General features: G+C 41.5%; 1 protein-coding gene across 1 annotated transcript in view; it reads right to left on the minus strand.

The window, feature by feature from the left end:
* The window catches only part of LRMDA (leucine rich melanocyte differentiation associated), a 978,066-nt gene that overhangs the window by 951,313 nt on the left and 6,764 nt on the right, over positions 1-19,989 (minus strand). The window contains exon 2 of the mRNA XM_032231521.1: positions 14,557-14,657. Within this exon, the coding sequence (XP_032087412.1) occupies positions 14,557-14,657 (101 nt within the window). The remainder of the gene's footprint in view (positions 1-14,556; positions 14,658-19,989) is intronic.

Here is a 19,989-nt window from a genome sequence, read left to right on the forward strand (position 1 = left end):
GCAGACACTTTAAAGCTGGTAAAACAACCTTGAATGTAAGCTTCTGAATAGTTGGGGGAGGTGAGCAATACCCAGAACAACAAAACCCATTGCTAGGCTTTTTGGGCAAAATAATTACACAATTAAGCTTTCCTTTGATCAGAAAAAGTCAAAACAGGGGAAAGCCAATTGTAGGTTCAGTGTCAGCTAAGCCAGGGGTCTCCAATCTTGGCAACTTTAGGACTGGTGGTCTTCAACTCCCAGAATTCCTCATGCGCTGGCTGAGGAATTCTAGAAATTGAAGTCCACCAGTCGTAAAGTTGCCAAGGTTGGAGACCCCTGAGCTAAGCTAAGCTAAGCTCCTGTCAATTAAGCCTCCCCCACTCCAAAAAAAAATCAGAATAAAGAGTAACGGAGTTGGAAAGGACCTTGGAGGTCTTCTAGTACAACCCCCTGCTCAGGCATGAGACCCTATACCATTCCAGACAAGTGCTTGTCCGGACTCTTTTTAAAAGCCTCCAGTGATGGAGCATCCAGAACTTCTGAAGGCAAGCTTTTCCACTGGGTGTTCTCACTGCCAGGAAATCTGTCCCCCCCCCCTCCCTTGATACCTTTACAAAAGTCTGGCATATTGAAAATTCTGAGGATATCACAATGTTTTTAAGATGCCAAAGTCTATGAGGAACGTCAAGGTTATGAAAAGGGTTCATTATTAGCTTTTCTTTATTTCCATCACCATCATCAATCGGGGTCAACCTATTGTCCAAAACATCGGAAGGCCAGATGAAGAATAATGGGTGGAAATTGATTGTTTGCAGATACTCAGCTGGCAGGAATAGCTAACACCCTAGAAGACAGGCTCAAGATCCAGATGGATCTTGACCGACTTGAACACTGAGCCCTATCTAACAAAATGAAATTCAATGTACAGAAAAGTAAAGTCTTACACTTAGAGCAAGGAAAACCAAAAGTGCGCATATAGACTGGGTGAAACCAGGTTTAATAGCAGTAACTGTGAGAGGGATCTTGGAGTCTTAGTGGACAACCAGCTAAATGAGCCAGCAGTGTGCAGCAGCCACCGCCAAAAAAGCCAATGCAATCCTAAAATGCATTAACAGAGGGATACAGTCAAGATCAAGGTAGGTACTAACACCACTCTATAAAGACTTAGTAAAACCACACCTAGAAAACTGCATGCAGTTTTGGCCACCACACTATAAAAAAGATGTTGAGACTCTAGAAAGAGTGCAGAGAAGAGCAGTATAGATGATAAGGGGACTGGAGGTTAAACTGTATGAAGAACAGTTACAGGAACTGGGCACAGTTAGTCTAGTGAAGAGGACCAAGGGAGACATGATAGCAGTCTACCAATATTTGAGGGGCTGCCACAGAGAGGGTGGGGTTCCAAGGCACCTGAAAGCCAGACAAGGAATAATGGATGGAAACTGACCAAGGAGAGATTCAACCTAGAAATAAGGAGGAACTTTCTGATCGTGAGAACAATCAACCCATGGAACAGAAGTTGCCTTCGGAAATTGGAAGCCTTCTGTCAGAAATGGTGTACAGTCTCCTGCTTGGGCAGGTGGTTGGACCTACAAGGTTCCTTCCAGGTCTTGTTATTCTATTATTGTAACTGCAAATCCATTTATCCTTGCCTTAATACATAACTGCTAAACTTCCATTTGTACTTTTGGCATGTGGTTGATTTGCAAACTGGCCAAAAAAAAGTCACACCATGAAAAGCTCTGTAGGTCCATCAGATGACTTCTTTTTATAATACTTGACCTTTGATAAGCAAGGCTTGGTCTTTCAAGCTTGAGAGAATTAAGCCTTGGACACTTGTTCCACCCATTTATGAGAACATTGAAATTATCTACCAAGAACATGTGCTAATAATTATGGACAAAGCAAGCAGTACCTAATAAACAACGGCCATAAAGTTTTTAAAGGATCCAGTTTTAAGCATAATTTACTTATTTTTCCAATGCAGAGCTGAAATGCCAGCTCTTAACAAACTCATCCTCATCTTCTAATGACCCCATAATTCCTTGCAGGGTAGAGTCTGTGCAACTGAATGGACCTGAGTGTTTTAATGGCCAGATGCCATTCCTGTCACCGATGTGGAGTTATATTCAGCAGATATATACTGTCCAGAGAGAAAAACTGCTCTACTTAGGATTGAACTCACAGCCTCCTGATTGTGAGGTGTGAACTCCACCTCTTGGCTACTGCAGAAGGAAAAACAAGAAAACCCAGTTGCCTTTTGAAAAAGCACTTTTGGGACAACCATGACTTGGATGACAGAGGATCTCCATGGACAATGATGCAGAAGCTTGATCTGAACTAGGCTGGTCCAAAATACAGCAACATGTACAATATTGATCACACCACAATACAATCACATAACTCCATAAGCTGCACCGGCTCCATGTGAGGTTCCAAGTACAACTCAAGTTGCTTGTTGTTACCTCTCAAGCTCTATCTTACACAACCTATTCCCGAAGGTTTCTGCCTTTCCACCATGTCAAGTGGAAAGGAGATGTTCCAGTTTCCCTCTTGAGATGTGCACAGTCACAAGTCTACTAGCCTTGTATAAGATACTAGATGTTAACCCGCCGTTTCCCGGTTATTATCCCAAACCTGTATTAGACATTCACATATATCTGGACCAAAATTAATTTCTAATCTTGGATTTTCCCCCTTACCAGTGGGATACCCCTTGTGGAGTACTTTGAAGCTGTTAGCACAGCAACTCCGCTGGCTGTGCAGTAGAAGACATTTTAAGGCACATCAGGCTGTATCTTAACAGAACACACACCCCGAGGTGTGTTAGGGGTGTTTTACCCCCACAGTATTTGTTTCCAGATAGTAAGTCATCTATGTACCAAATTTGGTTGAAATTACTCAAGGTATTCCAGAGTTATGTTGGAACATACACACACACAGCCATTTAGATAGTTAGTTAGTTAGTTGGATGGATGGATGGATGGATGGATGGATGGATGGATGGATGGACGGACGGACGGACAAAGACCTGGCTCTTCGCCCAGATCCTGGAACAAGAGGAGCTTCAGAGCAGGGATGTAGCTTAGCTTGTTATGCCAACATTGTAAATGTTAGGGGCTTCAATCCAGTTTACTTTGAATAAGATTTGCATAGTTTTATTTATGTTTTATTTATAGTCCTTGCATAGAGTTCTTTGGGTAGATGGCAGCTGTATAAATTTATTCAATAAATTATTTTTTAAAAATGAGAGAGAAAGTGGCAGAGAGAAATTTGAGGCATTATTTTGGATAAAATTCCTCTCCACTTTGCCAAAATCAAATCAACATACCTCAGTTTTTTAAAAAAAACAACACTGCACAACTACTGGATCATGTTACTGAAAACCTTCCACAAATATTCAGAAAAACACAGAAACCTTTCCTCACTGTCAGTGTCTCTTCTGCACCTTGATTTGCAAAAATGTACCTGTATTAACTTTGACCTGCATGACAGTGTAATTACTACATATTCACATCTAATTTGATACCCTGATTCCCTAGCCTGCAATATGTATGTATGTATGTATGTATGTATGTATGTATGTATGTATGTATGTAACCTTTTGTCAAAGGGAAGCCAAGTAACAAAATGCACATTAAAAAATAGCAAACCAGACTTTATTAGGCTAGGATTATTATTATAGGTTTAATCTAATTAGATTGAGATCCTGCCTTTTAATCCCATTGTAAAATCAAGATGTGTAAGCAACCTCGTGATTCCAAACACAGATTATAAAGGGGATGATAGAACCATTATGTTGAACCTATGACATGTGTGCCACTGGTGGCACACAGAGCCTTCTCTTGGAGGACCGCGAGTCATTGCCCAAGTTGGGCTTTGCCATGCATGTCCATGTGCCCACCACTGGCCAGCTGGTTTTCTATTCCCACATCATTCCAAGGGTGTCCAAAAGAAAAAAAAACAAGAAAGTCCAGTTGCCTCCTGAAAAAAGCAACTTTGGGACAACTATAACCTGGATGACTTAGCTATACAATTTGGGATGAACACTCTTGGAATGGTGTGGAAGTAGGAATGGATTTCCAAAGAGAGAAAAATGGCAGACTACAAGAACCAAGAGCACCACTCAGGTGACCCTGAGGACACAGATAAACCTCCAAGTGCTTCAAGGACTCTCTAAAACGATGCAAATGACCAGCTGCCTGCAAATAATATAAAATCCTCCCATTCCTCACTATCCTGTCAGAGCTGAAGAAGCTTCTTGAGTGAGAAGCGAAACATCTTCAAAAGACAAAATAAGAAAGTCCAGTTGCCTCCTGAGAAAACACCTTTGGTTCCTGGTTGAAGTACGTACAGCGAAGTACTCCCCGCAATTGCCAATAATGTTGTTGAGATGATGGAAGATAAAGATGGAGTCATCACGTAGGGGGGATGAGCAGCAAAGAAAATCAATCAATCAACCAGTCAACCAACCAACCAATCAATCAAAACCAGAAGCTATTTTATCCTGTGCAATAGCTGAGGTTTGCTTGATGCTATAGAGCCATCAACCTGGGCAAATTCAAGATGAGTGGCTAGGGAATTCTGGGGTCCATCTATCTTCCAGTGACCAAGGTTGGGAAACACCGGTATAAAAGGGGAAAGTCCAGTTGCCTCCTGAAAAAAGCACCTTTGGAACAACCAAGACCTGGGTGACTGAGAACCTCTACAGATAACCAGGAACTAGTTATGATTTTCTCCCATTTGAGACAGCCCTTCTACGATTCCTATTCTCTCCTTAGGCCAAAACAACACAAATATGCCGATGTTTATATAGCGGCAAGTCCTGGCTAGCTTTGCAGCAGCTGGGGAAAGGAAAGCTGGGGGCAGCAAGCCGAAAAGCTCTTGTCCCCAGGCTGAATCATACGTGTGTGAGCCCAAGAACCTGGCCTCCTAAATTCTTGGCTTGCTCCTTTTCTGGAATATTTGAGAGAAGCAAGCTATGGGAAATCCTTCAGGTTAGAATATTTCAAAATATCATCTCAGAAAAGCTCAGACGCTCTTCAGTTAGAAGCAAATATAGCCGAAGGGAAAGAAATCTGGGGGAATGTTCAGCCATTATAATATTTGCCTAGAAGCTTTAATTCAAGTAACAGATGCAAAAAAAAGGAGGGGGGGAGAGGGAAGAGTCTCAGATCAGCCTTGTCAGAAAAACTGAAGTGAATTTGTCAGTTTCTTATTTACTTATCTAACGTTCCCTCGGCAGAGGAGGAAAAAATATCCAAGCACCGAATTCGAAGTATGACAGTCTCTCTCTCTCTCTCTCTCTCTCTCTCCCTCCCTCCCTCCCTCCCTCTCTCTCTCTCTCTCTCTCTCTCACACACACACACACACACACACACACACATACACACACATATATCACAATCCAAGGTACCCTACCAGTTCCACCTGGCAAACACAAAATCCACAGTGAGAAGTAAAACCTTGCTTTTTCTGAAACAAAGTTCCACAAACCAGACTTGTGCTTTTATTTGGGGGGGTGCTTTTATTTTGGGGGGTGCTTTTATTTTGGGGAAATAGGGGAAGAATGCCTTTTTAAAATAGGCTGATGGGATTGTTTCTAATATCTCCCTCCCTGGTATATTCAAGAAAGGAAGGAAGGAAGGAAGGAAGGGAGGGAGGGAGGGAGGGAGGGAGGGAGATAGATAGATAGAAAGAAAGGGAGGGAGGGAGAAAGAAGGAAGGAAAGAAAGGGAGGGAGGGAGAACAAAAGAAAGAGAGGGAGAGAAATAAAGAGATGGAGGGAGGGAGAAAGAAAGGAAGGAAAGAAGAGAGGAAGGAAGAAAGAAAGAGGAAGGGAGGGAGAGTTAAAGAAGGAAAAAAAGAAAGGTCAGAAGAAAGGGAGGGAGGAAGTGAGAGTGAAAGAAAGAAGGAAAGAAAGAGAAGGAAAGAAAGAGAGAAAAAGAAAGGAAATTCTGTAGGTAAACATGAGCCGAGGACCAGTTCATAACAAAATGCCCAACGTGTAAACATTGTTCTTATTTCCCAGGGAACGAATGGGATTACAATTGCCAGTTGCAACAACATAAAAAGATAAATCAATTAGCTTGTTAATTTCTCCCCCCTCCCCATTTATTTCTCTCCGTACTGTATTTGTCATAATTGACTATAATTATGTTAATTACTAACTCCAGTATAATTACTGCATTTGTCACTTAGCACACTGTGTACCCAAAGCAACGAGGCAATTGTTGGGCATCAGAAGGATGGAAATCCAGCCCCCGGGAAAGGATCCCTTCCAAAAAACTGGCTGGAATACATTCAGGAAATGAAAGGGCAAAAGGAGAATTTCACGCAATGCTCCTCTGAAGTGATGGTTCATTAAGGATATTAATTTTCTGATAACTACACATTTAAGTGTGACACATCAGAGAGCACCTACAGGATTTAGCAATTATTAATGCGTGACAGTTTCAAATGCTAAGTGAATCAATTAAACAGCAGCGTTCACCCATTTGAGGAGAGAAACGGCTTCCAAACTGCCTCAGACTACAATTTTCACATGACACAAAAAAAAGAGGGGGGGGGACCAATTCAAAAGCCTGACAGGTCAAAAAAAAAAAGAAGAAGAAGAAGTTGGAAACAAAAGCATCTTATAACCATCATCTCTCCTCTTTCCCTGTCAGATCAAGTTTTGAAGTGTCTCGCCTGAAATGGCACCACCATGCCAGCTGACACAAGGTGATTTTTCATCTCTTGTCAGAGAAAATCTTTTATTCTATTTGCTTGGCATTAACATGTTACATTTATTGATCCAGCCTTTTCTCCTGCCGCTGCAGGCCTCTGGGCTGGAGCCTTGAAGGGAGGGCTTTGATGTCCCAGTGACATTCCGGGGCCCGAACAATGCAGGGACTAAATGGATTTCATGCAGAAATGTGTTTGTGCGTGACAGCTACATTATTAACAGCCTCTCACACTGATAAATATGCAATTGCGACTATTAAGATTTGCCCAATTACAAGGAAAATATTCCCGGGTACCTCATAAAAGCTACCACAATGAAAAGTTTTAACAATAGATGCGGGGTTTTTTTTCACTCTGTGGAAGCCGAAGAAGATTCATCATGACGAATAGAAAAAAGGATGACATGCTTTATCTTAAATTTCTCCTTTGTTTCTCCCTCTTCTTTTTACTGTGCTGCTTCATCCTAAGGTGGACCAAAGGAATCTATAATTTTTTTCCAACACAAAACAGGTTTCCAAAGTGGTGAAAATGTTACGTATGAGTCAAGATTTGAGAGTGGACAAAAGAGAAATGATTGGCTCACGGAAGGGTGTTTCATCCGTATTGTCAAAATGCCAAATGACTTTATTTTTTCCTATCTATCCATATCCAGGAAGACCTGGAGGAACGTTGCCCATGGAGTCGTGATGGATCGAACACAACTTCACAACTAACAACATTTATCCATAATACTGCACATTCTATTTAGCTTTGTGACGGTGGAGATTGTGGCAATTAAAACCGGTCTGATGGCCTCTCGATGTCCCGATTTCAGAGCTGTTTCTTTAGGCTGCCTATTTTAAGTACTTTTTCCTCACTTTATTTATTTATTTATTTTGTTCGTTTTACAATACACATAATCATGAAGCCTATATGTATATATGTGGGTGTGTAAACCCGTGTGGGTGTGATTGTGTGAGCGTGCACATGCCTGCATGTTTCACAGCTCAAAATAATTCCAGGCAATCTACAATCGTAGTATTAATGAATATTAACAAGACAAAAGTCAATCCTTTTCTTTTAGTTTTTTTAAAATATTTTTTTTCTTTTTACTATATAAAGAAACAGCAACAATTCCAATGTCTATGTAAACAGTGTGTTTTCTAGTTACAGTTAGTTTGAGCAATAATAATAATAATCATTTTCTTTTTATTTTCCAGCAAACTCTTTGCAGTAAACCGATTTGATCCACCATAGCCAGCAGGACTAAAAGACCTATTTCAGGAGTGTAGTTATAAAATCCACATTATTTGATCTGAGAATATATTATTTTCCATGGGGAGGCTCTTTTAGAGATCCCAAGTTTAAGGTGATGCAAAACAAATTTTCTTTTTTTTATCACCAACATCCTCTTATCTCTTTCCATTTTAAAAAGGAACAAAGGAAACTCTTTTTAAAATACTTTGAAGCAGACTTTTAAATATCAATTCTTTATTCTTTTTCATGCTTTGTTTTAACAGTCTCTTTCCTTATTTTGTTAGGCACCAACTTGATGTCTAGGGTGGCATAAAAACCCTATTAACAGATAGACTTATGACCACTATTGGAAACATCTATTCTGACCTAGGTTTCCCCAAAAAGCACCAAGCAGATTCCTGGTCCTGACAAAACCCCTTTTATTAAACAAATGTGAATTTCTCTCATTCACATTCAGCAAAGGCCTGGCAAACAGTCTTTCAAAGGTCAAGTTATGACCACAGATCTTATCTAGCTTGGAAAGCTGCCATGTAAATATTTTCCAAACGCAGTGCTATGCAAGGAAAGACTTGGCACAGAGTTTCTGAAATTCATGGACAGATTTTCACACTCCTGAAAGGAACAAATACACAAACAAACAAATTGTTTCCCGCAAAAGCCCACTCCCCTTTCGCTCCTCTTTTACTTCCTATGGGAATGGCCATTCACCGCCTACTTGTGGCCTTACTCCCAAGTCAACCCTGATTTCTCAGCTTTTTTCTTTTCTTCTGGCAGCTCTGGGCACGTGCACACTGGGAACAGGCTCCAGCTGTTCCTCTGCCTCACTGCTGTCTAGTTCCAAAGGCAGCTGAGAACTGAAAGACGGCCTTGGCCCCCTCTCTGCCTCTGACGCAGAGCCCTCATCAGAGCCTTCCCCAGCCTCCAGGACTGGCTCATGTTCCTCCCCAACCTCCTCACTGTCTGACTCTGCCAGCTCTTCTGGCCGTTGGTGGGCCACAAAAATATCTGTCGCTAAGCGAGGTGATTGTTAAGTGAGCCACACCCAATTTTACAACAACTTTGCTTGTTGAAAGCCAGCTAAGAAAGTCACATAATGATGATCATAAAGGCAAGGACCAATTGTAAGTCATTTGTCCAGTGCTGTTATTGTGGCCCGTCAGCAGCCAGCAGACCTGGCAGCAGATTCATAAAGTGAGGAGGTTGGGGAGGAAGAAGGGCCACTCTTGGGAGTCTGGGGAAGGTTCTGATGAGGGCTCTGCGTCGGAGGCAAAGAGTGGGCCAGGGCCATCTGACAATTATCAGCTGCCTTCGGAATCAGACATCAGTGGAGCAGATGAACAGCTGGAGCCTGTTCCCAGTGTGCGCCTGCGCAGAGATGTCAAGAGAAGGGAACAGCTAAAGAACAGGGGTTGACTTGGGAGTAAGGCCATAGATGGACGATGAATGGCCCATCCCAGAGGGAATAAAAGAGGAGCGAAAGGGGAGGGGAGTTTGCAGGAGACAATTAGTTCATTCCTGCAATGCATTCTTGCTACATTCTTGCCAAGTCTGAAAGATATCGGCCTAGCTACTCTCCAAGCCTGATAAAGGTCAGTAATTGCGAACTATCTTGAAAGACTGTGGGAGAGGAAAGACTTTGCTGGAGAGGGTAATCACTATAAATTAAATAAAAGAGGTTTCTAGGGACGAGGGAGGACTTGGTTTCGTGCTGCTGGGGAAGCCTAAGTCAGAACAGCTGTAACTTTGAATGGTCACTAAATAAATGGGCATAAGTCAAGGACCCCCTGTACCAAAATAAAGGAAGATTTCCACATCACATCGCAACATGCTATTGAAAAGATCCATTCCCTTTTAAAAAAATGAACCACTTTAAGTCACGTACAAAAACTGTTGTTGGTGTCGGTTACATCTGTTTTGTAAAATATAAGCCCTAAGCAATGCAAGGAAGAAGAAACTGAGTCCTTTAGGGGTCTGGCCTATGTTATTTTGACACCTTAAAATGTGCCTGACTTCCCTTAAGTTGCATTTCTTCTCTTTTTAAAACTGTGTAGCACAGTTTAAAGATACCCAAAGAACGTTATGCAAGCTACTATCATATCATATCTATTTGCATACCTCGTATTCAGGCTAAATATAAAATGCATTTTAATTTCGATCTATTTTCTCGCTGTTTTTCAGCAGGTCAAGGCAATAGTGAATCCAGTCCCATTCTGCTAAAGGCGAAGCCTGTTTGTTTCACTGAAAATAATCAAATGAGGAATGCATATAGCTTCTATCGGTAATGTCATTTCGTTTTCTTTTCACTTCAGGACTTCCAGGAAGCCTAACAAATCTCTTGATTTGAGCAAGATTCCAACCATGCTTTATGCTACTCGAAAAATTAAATTAAAAGCAAGGATAAGTTGAATTATCAAAAGAAAAAAGAAAAGAAGAAAGGTAATGACAAAAGACACTCGGTACATCCATCATGGTTCAGATAGGCAAATAATAAATAGGTAAAAGTTCCCTTTGCATATATGTGCTAGTCGTTCCTGAGTCTAGGGGGCAGTGCTCATCTCCATTTTAAAGCGGAAGAACCAGTGCTGTCCAAAGATGTCTCTATGGTCATGTAGCCAGCATGACTAAACGCCAAAGGTGCATGGAATGCTGTTACCTTCCCACCAAAGGTAGGCCCTATTTTTCTACTTGCATTTTCATTTGCTTTGGAGCAGCTAGGTTGCCAGAAGCTGGGACAACTAATGGGAGCTCACTCTGTTACATGGTGCTAGGAATTCGAACTGCTGAACTGCCGACCTTTCTGATAGACAAGCTCAGCGTCTTAGCACTGAGCTACCGTGTCCCTTTTAATAATACATAGAAGTTGTTTTAATTTGCAATAGAAATCAGAGGCCACCATATCTCTCAGAACTATGACTAAGGAGCACATGGCGAACAAGTAGTATACAAACTAATCTCAAGTAATCCACAGAAACGATTGCAGGCTGTATAATTGTGTAATTCATATCCATAAAACACATACCGCTTACCAGCACACGAACAGGCAATTATATGCTTTGTTTGCTATCTTCATGCACATCAAGATATCATTATTTCCTGCCAAAGCTCAGACCAAACTAGAATCTCATTCTCATTTGCAAATAATTTGACCAAGGCTCTGTTTGTAAATCATTTGCCAAGGAAAAATTTCCATAACACCCCCCCCAAAAAAAAAATGTTTGAGTTTTTAAGAGCTCAACGATACACTCCAACTGTATACACTCCAATTTTGCAAAGCTTCTAATCTGGTAACATTGTACTTCTAACTAAGGCATACAAAACCTTTGCCAGACCAATTCTCGAATACAGCTCGTCTGCCTGGAATCCACACTGTATATCAGACATTAATACAATTGAAGTTTGGGCTTGGACAACCTGGAACTACGTCACCTATGGTCTGACCTAAGCGTAGTACACAAAATTGTCTGCTACAATATCCTACCTGTCAATGACTTCTTCAGCTTCAACCTCAATAATACTCTGGCAAACAACAGATACAAACTCAAGGTAAACCACTCCAAACTTGACTGCAGAAAATACGACTTCAACAATAGAGTGGTCAACACCTGGAATGCTCTACCTGTCTCCGCTGTTACATCCTCTAACCTCCACAGCTTCAACCTTAAACTGTCTACCATGGACCTCACCTGGTTCCTAAGAGGTCCGCAAAGGGGGCGTGCATAAGTGTACCTGTGTGCCTACCGGCCCTGTCCTACTATCCCCATTTATTTGTACTTATTTCCTCTGTTCATGTCCATATTTTTTATACCTGTTATCTTGTACATGTTTAACAAACTAAATAAAATAAAATAAAATAAACTGCTGCAGCATGAAGACAGGCAGACTGACTGACAGACAGACAGACACACACACACACACACACACACACACACACCAACCATTAAGCCAAAATCAAGAACATGGAGAAGTAACCTCAAAGTGACAGGAGGGAAGTTCACAAAAGCCATATTTACAAAGGATGATTTCACAGAAAAAATAGTGGAAGCTTGGAACCAACTTCCAGTGGAAGTAGTGGGTCAGTCATCAGTAACTGAGTTGAAACATGATTGGGATAAACACATGTCAATCATCTGATTTAAAAAAATAAAATAAAACAAATGAAGCTTAAAAAGAATAATTAAAAACAATAATTAAATACCAGAGTTTGTTGCAGAAAAATCAAATCCAGAAAGCACACATAGATAACTGATTCAGCTGGATTCATTAACTTCTTTATATACATACAGATGAATTAATGTACAATAGCAATAATAAATTCTTTCAACATGGTAGAAGTTACAAGCAGAACACAAGCAGGAGAGAACAGTTTCATTTCAGAGTTCAGAGTAGATAGAGTAGTTTCAGTTTCGATTCTCAGCACAGACTCAGATCTATTTAAGCTCCCATTGGTTGCTATGCCTATTCATTGGCTGACCTTGTTACCATGCCACTAGGTCATTTTCTACCATCAGTAGTTTAAACATGATTGCGACAAACACGTGTCCATCCTCTGACAATTTTTTAAAAAAAACGAAGCATAAGAATAATAATTTAAAACAATAAAAAAACCAGTAAACAAATGCAAAAAATCAAAATTTTAAAAAACAAAACCAAACAAAAAGTAAGCTCAAAGATGAGCCACTAGGTCATTTTGTACCATCAGTTTTCTATGTTTCTATATTTCTAACAATTTGCAGTTCCATCCTCATTATATTGCCTAAATCAACACCAGTCTGTCGTTCCAAAACATTCTGGCGTGCCAGTGGTGTTTCCCCTTATTTCCCAACACAAGATGCCGGTAGACCTTCTAGGATACCTGGAGAGAAAGTCCAAGGAACCTTCAAAGATCAGCCATCTGCTGAATTGAACTATAGCTTCTAGCACAATACCTGCTAGAAGACCATCCAACCTCATCTAGATGCTCCATGGCCATGTTGACCATGATTGTAGAGAAACCTCCCAGGTGTTTGAGAAGTTTAAACATGGACAATATCAATGTCATGGAAGACCAGACACAGGTCTTCTAGGAGATCAACACATCCCAGGGGTATCCCAAAATAAACATTCTGGAGAAGCCTTGAGGGGAAACTCCTCCCCACATCATATACATGGCCACAGTTCTGCGGTGGCAGCTCTGTTCCTGAGCTGGGAATCACATCATCATACGAATATCAACCAGATGCTAAGCTTGCAGGTAGAACTTTCAAGCAACTCTTCTGTGAATTCTATTTCTGGAGGGGGAAAAAAGCCAACTCTTCCAGTAACAACTCAACGTAGAGAAAAGTCTCCTCTGATAAAGAACTGCTGTCCCCCAGCACAGTTTTGGAAGAGAAGATGTGTGGGAAAGCAGATCATTTAATCCTCACCCTCGGTTTAGACTTTAGAGACTCTGGGACGTTTGTGTGTGGGAGCTTCTGGTTTTCTCCTTGGCATAGTCTGGGGGTGGGGTGGGGCCAGTGATTCCCAACCTTTTTATGGCCATGCCAGAGGTGGGTTCCTACCAGTTTGGACCGGTTCGGCTGAGTAGATAGTAACTCAGCTGGACACCCACCTGAACAGGTTCTATCCTTGCGGGTGCCATCTTGATTTCCTGTTCTGCACATGCACAGAACAATCTTCATTGAAAAAAATGTAATTTTTTTCCCTTTTCTAATGTTGTGCACATATGCAGACCTTTTGAGGTGCAACTGCGCACACATGTGGAGTGCGCGTCTGGCATGCATACGAACAAAGCAATTGTGCGCATGCAAAATGTTTTGCGCGCGGAACCGGTAGTAATGCTGGGAGGAACCCACCCCTAGGCCATGTCCCACCTAAGCATCTCTAAAATCCTTATGCCCTCCCCCCACCTATGACATATAATTCTTACTTTACTCAAAAAGTGAACTCTACTCAGTGGGTGGAGGAAGTCTAAAAGGCTATTACTTTGGTTTAAATAAGATTCAAATTGCCCCATTAAAAATCAAATTGCCCCCCTGTGAGGCGTGGGCCCCATGTTGGGAACCATTGGGTGTATGTGGGAGAATGCAATCTCAGTACTCAAATGTTTCTAAAGGATTTGAAGATCTTGGTTTAAGCAGAGAAGTCAAACTCTACAAGGCTGACCTGGGTGAAACTGGGTGACAAATTCTGCTCAGAACAAAAATACTAAAAAGGCATTTATTTCCAGAGTTGGGTCTATTCATATTCAAGAAACTCTTTCCCTTCCAAAAACAAGGACGTTGTATTTTTTAAGAAACAGATCTTTTTCTGAATCCTTTTAAATCATTTTTCCCTCCGCTCCTAATATCCATTCTCTTTTTGTTCTTCTTTTACAAACCCAGTAATAAAGAAGATTAAAACAAAACTTACTCCACAAAACCTGAGCTATAACCACTGGGTCAAGCAATTCATTGACTAATATTCTCCATATATAAAGAAGATATTAACATAGAGCGTTTTGCAACAATGTCTATGAAATTAGATATACGTGTGCAAAGTTAAGCATATATTGATGACCAACAACAACAACAACAATAACAGAACAAGGAAGTTTCCCATTAAGATGTAGCTTAACTATCTACATGTATGTCCTACCTTAATAAATTGAAGCTGAGGTCCAGCCTCTTCGCGATGCTTCCATATTTTCTCCCAAGGAATTCTGGAATTTCTTTGCAGTCCTGGCCAATATAAGACACCTGTAAGGATGAAGAGCAGAAGAGATTATGTAGTAAATGTGCATTTTGAGATTTGGAGGCATCTCCCCAAGAAGGGACGCGGTGGCTCAGTGGCTAAGATGTTGAGCTTGTCAATCAGAAAGGTCGGCAGTTTAGCAGTTTGAATCCCTAGCACCGCATAACAGAGTAAGCTCCCATTACTTGTCCCAAGCTTCTGCCAATCTAGCAGTTCAAAAGCACCTTAAAAATGCAAGTAGAAAAATAGGGACCACCTTTGGTGGGAAGGTAACAGCATTCCATGCACCTTTGGTGTTTAGCCATGCTGGCCACATTACTATGGAAACATCTTCAGACAGCGTTGGCTCTTCAGCTTTGAAATGGAGATGAGCACCACCCCCTAGAATCAGGAACGACTATGTGCGAGGAGAACCTTTACTTTTATCCCATTTTTAGCAATCTTCTGTAAAGCAAATTGCTGAAAACTGAAATGAATGTTTGAAATAATAAATTGTTATCATCACCTGCATTGCTGCTTTATCAAGGCTGATTTGAAATTTTTGCAATTTCAAAATTAAGATGTTAATTAAGCAGACAGCATAATTTCGGGCATCCTTTTACCCCAGGAAGGTTTTATTGCTCTGGTTATTTCATGTGGATCTCAAACAGTCTGAAATGGAAGCGAAATAAAATTGCACTTTTTAGGCTCATTTCACAGTAAACTATTCGTAGGGATCATGCGTATTTCTGTGTAATACTTCCCTAAGTCTACTCTGGCATTACTGCAATAAGCCTTGTGTAATGTCAGTCAATACGATCACAGGGTTCATTTACCTAAGGCCATATGATAAATTTAAGGTAGAGAGGCACGTTTTAATTCAGACCTTCCTAAATTAGACCTTCCTAAATTCAGATCATAGGGACGTAGGCCCTAAATTAAGGCCTACGTCACTATGATCTGAATCAGATAATATGTGTCCTTCCTTCCTATGGTAGGAATCAGGAATAAGACAAATGGCTTTCTAACTTCTACAACAGTGTAACAGGACCTTCATCCATAATGCCCATGTAAGGAACCAGCTCTCCCCAGGTGCTTAGGATTTGGGATTTAACTCTTGACACTTGTAATCTCCACATGCATGTAACTCAGGGACACACTGAGCCGCGGTGGCCCAATGGTTAGAGTGCAGTACTGCAGGCTACTTCTGCTGATCATCGGCTGCCTGCAGTTTGGCAGTTCGAATCTCACCAGGCTCAAGTTGACTCAGCCTTCCATCTTTCCGAGTTGGGTAAAATGAGGAGCCAGATTGTTGGGGGAAAGAGGCTGACTCTGTAAAGAGGGCTGTAAAGCACTATGAAGGTATATAAATCTAAGTGCTATTGCTATACTACACAGGCAAGGAGGCACTGCATTCTCCAATTTCTTCTATAACTACATCATATAATGGAGTGATCATATTGTGGTTATCAAAAGCCTTTAAGGGGATACTAATTGGGGTCTTCATGAAAGGAATCATAGAAACGCAAGGCTGGAAGAGAGCTAGGAAGTCTTTGAGTCCAATCCCTTGCCCAAGGCAGGAGACCTTACATTATCGTGGTCAAATGGTTGTTTAGTCCAGCGGTCACCAATTGATGGTACATGGAGCACTGGTGGTCCACAGAAAATGTATTTGCATTTTTTATATTGCACTAAATCAGGGGTCCTCAGACTATCGTCCCTGGGACAGATACATGCAATGAGCATTTGTGTTGCTGCAGAGAGTCTCCCCCTTTGGGGTCTTTTTGTGCGGGTCAGAGGGGGACAGAAATTCTGACCTGGGGTCTGCTTCAGCCTCCTGGTGTGGGGTTTTAGGCGAAGGCTGGAGGGGAGTGCCACTTGTGGAGAAGAGCCAAAGGGCCTTGTTCCAGTGAGACTGTATCATGGCTTGGAACTGGTTAACCATCTCAACCCACTGAGCCTCCAGGTGCCGGTACCTGGCCTTGCACTCCCACAGGTCTTCCCTCTGCTTGGAAAGCCTATGCTTGTAGTCTTCAGTGAGCCACCTTCTCGGTCAGATCCAATTTGAACTGAGCCAGCTGTTTTGCCAACTCTTTCTCATGGTGTCTGCTTAGCTCCAGCAACTGCTTCCTGTTGGGACCCTAAGGAACTTGGGCGGGCAGGTGAGGAGTGGAGTAGAGGCTGGTAAGGTACCCCTCAACGTGAATGACATTGAGTTGGCCATGCTCACCCAGTCACATGACCACCTTGCCATGCCCACCCAGCCAGTCATTAGGCAGATCATATTAGTTGTCTGCAGGATTTAAAATTTTGAATTTAGTGGTCCCTGAGGTCCAAAGGTTTGGTGACCCCTGGTCTAGTCTATTCTTGAAAACCTCCAGCGATGGCATTCCCACAACTTTGGGAGGCAAGCTGCTTTAAACTCCAGACCTCTTTTGTCCCCAGACAAGTTGTCCCATGTGAATTAGTCGTGGCGAATTTTCTCATGGCAAGTTGGTCATGATGAGTTGGCTGTGGTGGGTTATCCTAGACCTGTTGATGCACTGGCTTTTTTGGCAGCTGCCACACACCTCTCCTTGATGCATAAGGGCAGCTGTGGCTCCAGAAGGCCTTGATGTGGCTCTTTTGGTGTCCTCCTAAGGTTCTTTCCCACAGATGTGTGCAAGATCAACTGTGGTCTAGGTATGTTGCTTTGTGTCTGCACGAGATAGAAAATAGGCATGCCCTTGAAGCAACCACACTGAGGTCTAAAGAGAAGTTAGCTGAGTAAGCCCTTCAAAGGAGGGTACTTTGTACACTTCTTAAAGTCCTGCTTCAAATGTTTTGCACAATTCTGGTTAGTATCATCCCATAGAGCCTGGGCTATACTTGTTTCATTGTGATTTAAATGCTTACCAATGCACATATCATCACCATCATTCTAGCCATTGTTTATCCACTTGCAGGATGAAGGTCTCTTCCTCATGTTTCCAACCCATATAGTCCAAAGCTTTCTTTGCCAATTGAACCCACCATACTTGTTGAGGTCTTTGAACTAGGGTGTTGGAGAAGACTCCTGCGAGGCCCTTGGACTGCAAGGCGATTCAACTGGTCAGTCCTAGAGGAGATCAATCCTGACTGCTCTTTAGAAGGCCAGATCCTGAAGGAGAAACTAAAATACTTTGGCCACCTAATGAGAAGGAAGGACTCACTGGAGAAGAGCCTAATGCTGGGAAAGATGGAGGGCAAAAGAAGAAGGGGAAGGCAGAGAATGAGGTGGCTGGATGGAGTCACTGAAGCAGTCGGTGTGAGCCTAAATTGACTCCAGAGGATGGTAGAGGATAGGAAGTCCTGGAACAACATTGTCCATGGGGTCGGGATGGGTCGGACATGACTTTGCAACTAACAGCAACAACAACACTTGCTGATGTTGTCCATCCATCTTGTTTTAGGTCTCTTTTATCCAGTGAGATCCATTCTACGACTGCTTTGGTCCACCTGACATCAGATCTTCTTGCTATGTGACCAGCCCATTTCAATTCCTTTACTCTTTGGATGGCATCTCATATTTTCATTTGTTCTCTAATCCATGTGCAGCTCTTTCTATCTTGTCTTGTAATGCCGAGCATGTATCTTTCCACGGCTCATGGCTTTTGTGTCAACTGTGAGGTGAGTGTCCATGTTTCACCCAGCATATGTTAGAGCAGGTAACACACTGATCGAAAACTTTTCTCTTCATGCACAGGGTGAGATTGTTCTTGAAAATTATGCTTAAAATTACGCACATATCGAAATGTGCAAGAAAACAAGCTCAGAGAGCACCATACATCAGTGGTTGAAAGTTTAAGGGAAAATACAGTATATCTTTGAAATCTTCCATAAAATTTATCATGAACTTAATAAGTAGCTTAAGAAAGTTGATCCAATGCTTCATTTTTCTTTAAAAAATCCAGAGTGATATATTTTACATTTACAAGAATAATGTTGATAGGTTCCTATTGGTTAGAGTTGTTTTAACAGCTAAGTAATCATACATTCAGTTCAAAGCTCTATTTTTTAAGGGCCTTGTGAAGTTTCCATTTGTCTCGGAAGCTCCATTACTCCAAGTTCCAGATAAAAACAAGAGAACAAGAATCAGGCAAGTTGTGTTTGGATGATATTTCATGTTCTCCAACATGCAATCGACTTTCCATGACAACTTGCCGATACATCCCCTAACTTTACAAATTGTAGTTCAGCAGCTCTTAAAATGATTGCAGACCGATACTGTAGTATTTCATTGGCTTTAATCCATCCTTCTTCAGTAACTTTATCTGAGAAAGAGATCAGTGACTATAGAGAAATAGTTTTATGGTGAATACATGAGCGGAAAAAGAAAAAAACAGGGGAAAAAACCCCAGAGCTTCCGATTCTTCTGATTTTATCCCTTCCTGCTATCCTTTTTTACTACTTTAGAACAAAAAAGCCCAGTTCTTACAATATCCAGAATTACAAGGAGGAAAGATTCTTTTGCCAGGGATCTGAACGTCATGACTTTGAATTCTGCTCCAGAATTAATAAGGATTGTCCGGTCAATCCTCACCGCTTGAATCACTAAGCTTTTTAAAACCAACAAACAGCTCTTTTTTATATTGAATAATATAAATATTATATTTAAGAATATATAATCAATATTAAGAAATATTGATATCAACTTCTGTTACTATCAACCTGCCTTCCATTGAGGACCTGTACACTGCATGAGTCAAAAAGAGGGCTGTTAAATATCTACAGACCCCTCACATCCTGGACATAAATTGTTTCAACTCCTACCCTCAAAACGACACTATAGAGCACTGCACACCAAGACAACTAGACACAGTGATTCTGGGTGGCTTGCAAAAATAAAAACAAACCATATAGGTCCTTTTAGTGATTGTCCAAAGTTACAACGCGACAGAAAAAAAGTGACATGACCGTTTCTCACACATGATAATTGCAGCAGCCCCATGGTCACATGATCAAAATTCAGACGCTTGGCAACTGACTCATATTTATGACGGTTGCAGTGTCCCGGCATCAGGTGATCGCATTTTGCGACCTTCTTGACAAGCAAAGTTCATGGGGAAGCCAGATTCACTTAACAACCGGGTTACTAACTTAAGAACTGCAGCGGTTCACTTCACAACTGTGGCAAGAAAGGTCATAAAATGGGGCAAAACTCACTGAATTGTTTCAGTGAGCAACATAAATTTTGGGCTCAACTGTGCTCGTAAATTGAGGATTAACCTGTATACTCGGTGTACTTTGATGGCACAGTGGTTAGAGTGAAGTACTGCAGGCTATTTCTGCTGATTGCCAACAATTTGGCAGTTAGAATCTCACCAGGTTCAAGGTTGA

Source organism: Thamnophis elegans, chromosome 15, assembly GCF_009769535.1.
Source record: "Thamnophis elegans isolate rThaEle1 chromosome 15, rThaEle1.pri, whole genome shotgun sequence".
Taxonomy (NCBI): domain Eukaryota; kingdom Metazoa; phylum Chordata; class Lepidosauria; order Squamata; family Colubridae; genus Thamnophis; species Thamnophis elegans.